This window comes from Symphodus melops (assembly GCF_947650265.1).
Source record: "Symphodus melops genome assembly, chromosome: 10".
NCBI classification, from domain to species: Eukaryota; Metazoa; Chordata; class Actinopteri; order Labriformes; family Labridae; genus Symphodus; species Symphodus melops.
In genome coordinates this window covers 25,368,931-25,377,298 of record NC_136700.1, presented here as the reverse complement: position 1 = coordinate 25,377,298, position 8,368 = coordinate 25,368,931, and the positions used below count along the sequence as shown (strand labels likewise).

Below are 8,368 nucleotides of genomic sequence, written 5' to 3'. Positions count from 1 at the left end.
AGTGTTAATAAACATCTCAGTTCCAAAAAAATAAAATAAAAATCTGGCTATTTTTTAATATGTCAGGCTTTATAGGGTTAAAGGCTGCAGAGGAATGTATTATATAGATTTATGCTGTTCAGATAGGATGCGCCGCTGTAGTCTCTCTACCCCATTTTTATGCACGGTGTATTTTCAGTGTGTTAATAAAGGATTGTATTTTGTAAAGCTGCATTCTGGGGTCATAAGGTGGCCCTGACTTCGCAACAGTAAAAAGAAAAAAATTCCAGAAACCGTAACGTGTGTGTAACATCCATTTATTACCACCTTATATGACAAATCTGGAAATTACAAACAGTGTTTGATTGAAACATTATCCTCAACATTTCAAATAAAAAGAAAATCAAAAAAAAAAAAAAAAAAAAAAAGAAATCAAAAAATTAAGTGATAAAGGTGAAGAGTCAACCTGAGAGACGGAGTACAGACGATCAACGGATCTGGAGGGAAGAAGAAAAATGAAGCAAAGGGTGGGATGTATGCAGAAAACATGACCAGTGCAATGAGTCATGTCACACTCATTTACATTGTTGTTCACATTTTAATCAGTTTTTTTTTTTTTTTTTAAATGTACACTTTTTGGTTTTAGAGATCATTACAAACCGAAATGAACCTTTTGTCATAAAATTGTCCGTCATTATAAAATCAGACACTGCTAAAAAAGTTTCTCCAACGCTGTACTCAAACTCTTGGGCTGAATTATTAGAGATCAATTTCAACACCGAAACAAAATATCACAGGTGAGGTCAAACTCTTGTGTTGGTTTGGAAAGAGGGTCAACAAGAAGGATCAAACTAACGAGTCAGTAGCTTTGCATATCGGTAGAAAAATCTCTTGGAGTCTGTTTTTTTTTGTTCTCTGCGGTTGTTTTAATCCAATTCATCCCCCAATCTCCACGTCAGCCACAAATAGATTAAAGTGGGAAAAAAAAAAAGTGTTTTGAGATGTATCTGAAAGGAAGAAACACTAACATGACAAATGACAGCAAAGATCAATATGGTAATCTTAAAGCAAATCCAAAGGTGCTGATGGATTGTATTCAATTGACTGTGGTGATCAGAGGCGACACTCATGCAGCCTCATTAGTGAGCGAGGCTGGCAGAGGTTAGAGAGCAGGAGAAGAGGAGCGGGGAAGTTCTTCTAGCACCCTGCTGCAGAAGGAGACCAGAGCCTCCCAGCAGACAAATACCCTTCCTCTCCTCCTGTCTGTCCCCTCCAGGCGTTCGCTTTGCTCTAATCCACTACTCTCCCTGACCATCCAGAAGTCCACCTTTACAGCACTCACTCCGATTAGAAACAGTGCAAACAATGAGAAATGCTTGAGGACGTCTCATCACCAAAGCTTTGGTTCATGCACGAAAAGAGAGTACCCTAGAAGTCTGCTGCCGAGAGCACTAAGAAAACACGACTATACACTTTATCCATAATATAATCAGCTTTCCTCTACACACTACGAACACAGGGCGGGGGCGAGGGACATGATGGGGTGAAAGTGGGAAAGATAAAAAAGGAGAGAGCGTTTTAGGCCCGTTCTCCGCGGATACGACGTGCCAGCTGGATGTCTTTGGGCATGATGGTGACACGTTTGGCGTGGATGGCGCACAGGTTGGTGTCCTCAAACAGACCCACCAGGTAGGCTTCGCTGGCCTCCTGCAGAGGGGGAACACAGGAAATGTAGCAGTCAGGGAAGCAAACACAAGTATGGTGAAAAAAGTGAGCGAGATCTGAAGTGCAAAAAAATAAATAAAAACGTATTAAAATATTCCATCTGATGAAGGTCTGTGCAAGAAATACATTTTTAATCCTGAGTCTGAACCTTTTTCAACTCACAACACGACTGATGTTCCCACTAAAGGAAGACGCCGTCCTGACAAGAGGCTAAAATAAAATGTTCTCATCTTTCTAAAAAACAAACTCCAGACCACACATATACGATGGTGAGCAGTCAGCCCCTCGTTGTTTTATTAGTTGAACTGTGCATCCCTGGCTCATGCTGAGTGTTGAGCATCAATACATGCCTGCAGAGCTCCGATGGCTGCACTCTGGAAACGCAGATCGGTCTTGAAGTCCTGGGCGATTTCTCTCACCAGGCGCTGGAAGGGCAGCTTGCGGATCAGCAGCTCAGTGGACTTCTGATAACGACGGATCTCACGCAGAGCCACGGTACCGGGCCTTCACAAAACACAAAGAAATGACAGTTAATGTTTGTATTTATTTTTTTTATTAACAGAGTTGAAATTGGCTCAGGTAAACAACGGTAGAAACATACCACTTGTTAAAGGCACGAAAACTAGCGTGATTTTAAAGTGGCGCTCCCTCTCTGCTCCCTCTAAAGCCACGCCCCCTCACTTACATATGTATGCAAGGGGGTAAAATTTGACTGAATGCCGAAATGTAAACAAAGGGGCGAAGTTACATTTGGTTTAGGTACCGGTCAAGTTGCCTGTGTATCTGAATATTATGTTGGGTAACGTTCATCGCAGTGATCTTGTTATTACCATGACAGCTCTCCTGGAGAAAATTCACCCACTCTTCCTTTAAGTGAGAATATAAAATAAAGTAGTTGAGATAATACGAAGAAGCGTTTTTGCTCGTCTCACCTGTAACGATGAGGCTTCTTGACTCCACCGGTAGAAGGAGCGCTCTTACGAGCAGCCTTCGTGGCCAGCTGTTTACGTGGGGCTTTGCCTCCAGTGGACTTACGGGCGGTCTGCTTGGTACGAGCCATGCTGACTAAAGATTACCTGAAAAAGATAAAGAAAAATAAATAATTTTAATTCAAATTGGGAATGCATCTGCACAGCACATTTAAAGGACAACCCTTTTACTTTCTTTTTGGCACCTTTTACTGAATCTGCATCTAAGACACGCATTGCAAATATGGTAAATAACAGACAGAGAGGTATGGGAACTATTTGTGTACTATACTGTACATTACTTAATTTACCTACATTCTTCTTGGGTTTTATGTTTATACACTTCGAAGGGAGTGTACCACTGTTGTGGGAGACACTGCTTGAATAAAGATTACTGACCTCTCCTACAAAGGAAGTATGTTTTTATTTAAGTATAAACTATCTCTTGAAGTAGTACATCTGAACATGAAACTTGGAAAAGTAAACTTTCTGGGTATGTAAACATACTAGATAATCCTCATTACGATCAGACCAACAAAACATCCATCAAAGGGTAACGGTGAGACTATTGGCTGAGAGAAGATACGTCACACACAAAAAATACGTTTGAACGAATCAGCATGCAGAGTCGACAAAGTGGGCGGGCTCTGCAGCTGTGTTCGACTGTTGCAAGGTCCGCCTTCCCCGCTCTGATGATGGCGGCGGTTTGATGCGCAAACGGGATAAAGACCTGGGGCAGACGAGCGAAGGAGTAGCACATAAACAACTCATATTTTAAAAATAACCACCACACCAGTGTGTCCGGAAAGGAGACTGCGAGACAGAAGACATTTCAAGGAACAAACAGAGAAAACTAGGGGAGCTGAAGAGTCTCTAACTGCTGAGTAGAACCGAGCTGAACCGGCGCATAATTTGAAACCGGAATCTGAAAGGCTGCGTGTCATCGTCGTGTCGACTGCCGCGCGTTATTGTAAAAACACGGCAAAAATGTAGGTTCATCACCATTAAAAAAGACCCATCAAATAATTAAAACAAAAACTTAAAAGAACAAAGTTCGCACTGAAGCACAGGGGCATGTTTCGGGAGGCTTACCTGTGGGGGGGAAAGCGAGTAGAAGTAGGGAGAAATGTTTCGCTTGTCTCTTTTTTCTTCTTCGTTTCCACAATGGGAAGAAGAAGCAGCGTCCAGCGGGAAAATGGCGGCCGCGTCAATCACGAGTCCCCACAATGCAACAGCACGAGCACAACACAACCACTTCTTCTGTCACTTTAATAAACAAAACATATATTTTTTTACTCAATAAATGGTTGAGATTAACAAATAGCACTGTTTTTTATAGACACGTTAATGGTTCCGTGTGTTACGCACTTTTCATTGTTTTCGAGTTCATACCGGAAGTATCGTAAAAAGTTAGTCGGTACTTTTTAAAAGACTTTTAAACGCGTTTGCGGTTGTTTAATGCGTGTGTAATAAACTTAATGCGTGGTTTCGCATGATTAACTTTAAAGAAATAATTAAAATTCAACTTTATTAAATTTCCCAGCCGTTTATTAATGTAATAACTACATTGTTATATTTTAAATATTCAAAAACACGACTTTTATAGGCACATTTACTTTTGTATTTATTAATTAGCTTCAGTCATTTTTATTCAGTATTGAACAAAATGGCATTACATACATGGGCCTATTTGTAAAAATGCTGGTTATTATGGCTAGAAACGCACCTTGCAGGACAGGAGAACATTTGTTTAAGTGTTGCTGGCCCTTCACCTTAACTTTTATATCTTCAAATAGTTTTTTAGGGACCACATTTTCTTTGTGTAGAGTTATGAACTCATAGCACAGAACTTTTACTCCTTTACTCGCAAAACTAACAACAAAACAAATGTACAATTACAGGACAGTCTTCAGGATATCATCAAATAAACAACTCACTGACCATATAACCTACAAAATAGACCATTTAGTTACATCAGAAATAACAGCCAGTCAACTGCGTTATTTGGTTTCACAATGTTGAGGCATCATGTGTGTCATTTCCTCAAAACCCAGCGAGGGACAAGGACCATGAACGAGCCATGGCAAGGAGTCCTACACACTTAGCTTCTGTTGCACAGTAAATGAGCCTACATGTATTGCACCTGACTAACAAACTGATAAATAAACAAATGATTATTTCCAGTCAGACATTCACTCATACAGCTTTGGTCAACCACGAGGATCCATTTATTATTTTTGTTTGTGAATTCAGGAGTACAAATATTTTGCTTTTAAAAAAAATGCCTGAAAACAAAATTAAAAAACACAGAGAGAGAAAAAAAAGCGGTCATATCAACCTGAGAGAGGAACAAAAAGTCAAACATGACCTTGACAAAGTTACGTGGCTGGAAATCAAAATATGTTCAACACAGGTCTGCTACATATACGCTGCGTGAAGTCAGCCAAAACTGCAGAGTCATCAAAGCACAATGACGTTTCTTCTTACTGACAACCAGAATCAGACTTTAGATTTTGGAAACATTAAACAGTAACAGTAGAAATACACCATTATTGTAATAAAAGAAAAAGAATCACTACTTTTACAACAAATATCTATTTAAAAAAAGAAACAAGAATTCAGATCCGTTATATCGATGTATACGTCTGTCTGAAGATGGAAACGTCTCAACCTAAAGCCTAGTTCCTATTTCAAATTCATCTCACGCACCGTCTTTCTCATCGTGCACAAACGACCTCCTCGTCAGGAGGAGGCGTCCCCTCTGAGCTAGCGAGTCAAAAGTGAGGATGAGATTTAAAGTTTCAAACATACATGATATTTCTAAGGAAACTTTGCTTCTAGTAGCACCAAAGTGGACATGATCACACAATTTACGGTTATCACGATCATATGATAGATATAGAACCTCCACCCAAACTACTAACTAAGTATAGAGGAAGTAAAGAGTGCCGGACAGACAAGAGGATAGCAAACAACAAATTTAAAAAAAAACCCAAAAAACGTTTTAAGCGCGCTCCCCGCGGATACGACGTGCCAGCTGGATGTCTTTAGGCATGATGGTGACGCGTTTGGCGTGGATGGCGCACAGGTTGGTGTCTTCAAACAGGCCGACCAGGTATGCCTCGCTGGCCTCCTGCAGGGTCAAAAAAGATTTTATTGGTAAGCATAATGAAATATGATAAAAAAAATGTTTAAAAGATGTTCAACAATGAGCGCTGCAGACCTGCAGAGCTCCGATGGCTGCACTCTGGAAACGCAGATCGGTCTTGAAGTCCTGGGCGATTTCTCTCACCAGGCGCTGGAAGGGCAGCTTGCGGATCAGCAGCTCAGTGGACTTCTGATAACGACGGATCTCACGCAGAGCCACGGTACCGGGCCTGGAGAGGAAAAGCATAAAAAAATGGATGGAAAATGGATTTGAAAGCAGCTGGACTGCTGGGCTTTGGCATGGTGTTTTAGCTCTACCCTGCAGAGAGCTGATTGCTTTTCATAATTCTTTTTAAAATGTTATCAATTGTTTTTTTGAGTCACTCCATAGTTTAGCCCACTCTCATCGGAACTTTAAATCCCACACAGCTCAGAACAATAACTCTGAGGTTCTCTCCTGGTCGTACCTCGAGCTCAGCGCAAAGTTAGCGGTGACAAGGAGGTGTTGAATCAATCGCAACCCTTATGATAGGTGCTAAGTCATTACATTCATTCAAAGCCTCCAAGGCCCTTTAAACAAATCAAATGTTTAAATTCAAAGTAATTTTGCATTCAATGCTTTTATGATTGTCTCTGATCTAAAGCACGCTGTGTCTGCAAAGCTCATCTGAGGATCATTTAAATCTGCTATACAACAAATAAACTTAACGGACATTTTTATTTTCTATTATTAAGATGTGTTATCAATTCCACTCAGTTTTATTTGGCAAATTCATCTGGCAGTGTTACTGACACTGAATGAAAGTGTCAGTAAAATCAGAGCTTCATCAGGACTGCAGCAGAATTATTAATCCCATTTGCAAGCCAGTTGTTCTCTTGTTGACACGTGCAGCAACGTGGTTTAAACTGTGGAGGACATTTTGTTGTTTATGTTTCCTGTACCAAGAGACATCTTGTCTCACCTGTAACGATGAGGCTTCTTGACTCCACCAGTGGACGGGGCGCTCTTACGAGCAGCCTTCGTGGCCAGCTGTTTACGTGGGGCTTTGCCTCCAGTGGATTTACGGGCAGTCTGCTTGGTACGAGCCATGGCTGATAAAGATCACCTGAGGACACAGGACAAAGTTTGCTTCAGTAAAGCAAGTGTAGAGACGTGTGTGATAGTTTGTCTGCTGAATACAAACGTGAAGAATACAAATAAAAAAATATATACAGCTTGATGAATTGTAAACTTCTCCGTTGTGAGATGAATATGTCATTTAAATATTTAATCTGAGTTAGCATGGTTACTCTGAATGTGAAAATAAATTATAAGAAACCGTATTTTATTTGTATTTTCTGAATGTGTCCAACACAGCTTACGCAACAACCCGAGTAAAAAATAAAAAAGACGGATAGGCCAGCGAATCATAGCGAATTTATCGCGTAAACCAATCACACGCTCTTAATGCTCGTCTAAGGCGGGATATTATTAACCTCCCTCGACCAATCACAACACGACTAGTACCGGGCAAACCCCGCCCCTTGCGCATTGACTACGTTTGTTCGTTTCTTCACAGCGTACGCCCCGGATGAACACGAGCCTTGATTTTTTAATCACAATGAGCTATTTTGACCGAAACCAAGTGACACCGCCCGCCCCTGCCACCCAGCGACGAAAAACAAGCGCTTCCCCATGATGGCTAACGGCTGGCTAAGAGACTGTAAACGGGAAGGGGGAAAAAATCGTTGTAGCAAACGACGAAGGTGACGATAAAAAACGTCGAAAGTGTGTAAAAACCGCGGCGTGAAATGTGAAAATACTTTATTAGAATCAAACTACAAACGTTAGGGGATCGATTGGTGAACTATTTTTTGTCAGATGACCCCTCACTTTAGGCGCAATTCCGAGTCAAATTCAACCGGATCGACAAAAAATCCTGTTCGGTCCCCGAGAGAGCGGATCAGAGCTCACTGCGCTGCGTTTCTCTTTTTCACCGAATAAACGATCACAAATCATCAATTAAGAAACTAACACGCCGTCAAACGATAGACTGAAGCTTTATTAAAACACTGATACCCACCTGTGATAAGTCAGTGCACGAGTCGAGCCTGAAATGGGACTTTATTGTAGAGTCTGTAAAGCGTTGTTCTCGCTATAAAATGAAGGGAGGAAAAAAAGAAGAAGAAAAAAACACGAGAGCAACAGGGGACACATTTCCCATCATGCACCTGGGACAAACATGTACCAGGCATGCTGCTGAACGAGACACAAACAAGGTCCAAATAAAACAAAACATTTATGTTTATTTTGGAAGAACATGATTATTATGGTCTGGGGAAGTATTGAGGATCATTACCATCAGTTAAAAGTCATCAGATTGATTACTTTTTGTGTCATAATTTATACTTGATATGGACACAAAGAATTTTTAATATAAAGAATTAGAATAAATATGGACACAAATCACACATCTTTAAATAATTATAAATGTATATCGCATGGTCCCAATTGTAAATATTATGGTTAAAAAAAGTGTTTTCTGCAATTGTTGAAGAAGAAATAAATG

General features: G+C 40.5%; 2 protein-coding genes across 3 annotated transcripts; both read right to left on the bottom strand.

Annotated features, from left to right (window-relative positions):
• Window positions 1-280: 280 nt before the first annotated feature.
• Window positions 281-7,959, bottom strand: LOC306830394 (histone H3.3A). 2 transcript variants are annotated; one of them, XM_079353854.1, is made up of 4 exons: window positions 7,883-7,959; window positions 2,637-2,780; window positions 2,055-2,208; window positions 281-1,686 (listed from the first exon to the last, which is right to left on the bottom strand). In XM_079353854.1, the coding sequence occupies exons 2-4, from the start codon at window positions 2,762-2,764 to the stop codon at window positions 1,558-1,560; spliced, it is 411 nt and encodes a 136-aa protein (XP_079209980.1). In that variant the 5' UTR covers window positions 2,765-2,780; window positions 7,883-7,959; the 3' UTR covers window positions 281-1,557. The 2 variants fall into 2 exon arrangements, with proteins under 2 accessions (XP_079209980.1, XP_079209979.1); XM_079353853.1 differs by lacking the exon at window positions 7,883-7,959 and adding an exon at window positions 3,765-3,915.
• LOC306830395 (histone H3.3A) lies at window positions 4,878-8,021 on the bottom strand. The gene is made up of 4 exons (XM_079353855.1): window positions 7,883-8,021; window positions 6,782-6,925; window positions 5,896-6,049; window positions 4,878-5,805 (listed from the first exon to the last, which is right to left on the bottom strand). Exons 2-4 carry the CDS (start codon window positions 6,907-6,909, stop codon window positions 5,677-5,679), a joined length of 411 nt encoding a protein of 136 aa, XP_079209981.1. The 5' UTR covers window positions 6,910-6,925; window positions 7,883-8,021; the 3' UTR covers window positions 4,878-5,676.
• Window positions 8,022-8,368: the final 347 nt, after the last annotated feature.

Bases quoted from the DNA above. Each gene is read 5' to 3' on its own strand.
- LOC306830395 (XM_079353855.1), bottom strand. From the start codon at position 6,909: ATGGCTCGTACCAAGCAGACTGCCCGTAAATCCACTGGAGGCAAAGCC. The intron at 6,050-6,781 runs GTGAGACAAGAT...TTTCCTCTCCAG, and splicing joins AAGAAGCCTCATCGTTACAG to GCCCGGTACCGTGGCTCTGC. The intron at 5,806-5,895 runs GTCTGCAGCGCT...TTGACCCTGCAG, and splicing joins CAGCCATCGGAGCTCTGCAG to GAGGCCAGCGAGGCATACCT.
- LOC306830394 (XM_079353854.1), bottom strand. From the start codon at position 2,764: ATGGCTCGTACCAAGCAGACCGCCCGTAAGTCCACTGGAGGCAAAGCC. The intron at 2,209-2,636 runs GTGAGACGAGCA...TGTTTTGTGAAG, and splicing joins AAGAAGCCTCATCGTTACAG to GCCCGGTACCGTGGCTCTGC. The intron at 1,687-2,054 runs GCATGTATTGAT...CCCCCTCTGCAG, and splicing joins CAGCCATCGGAGCTCTGCAG to GAGGCCAGCGAAGCCTACCT.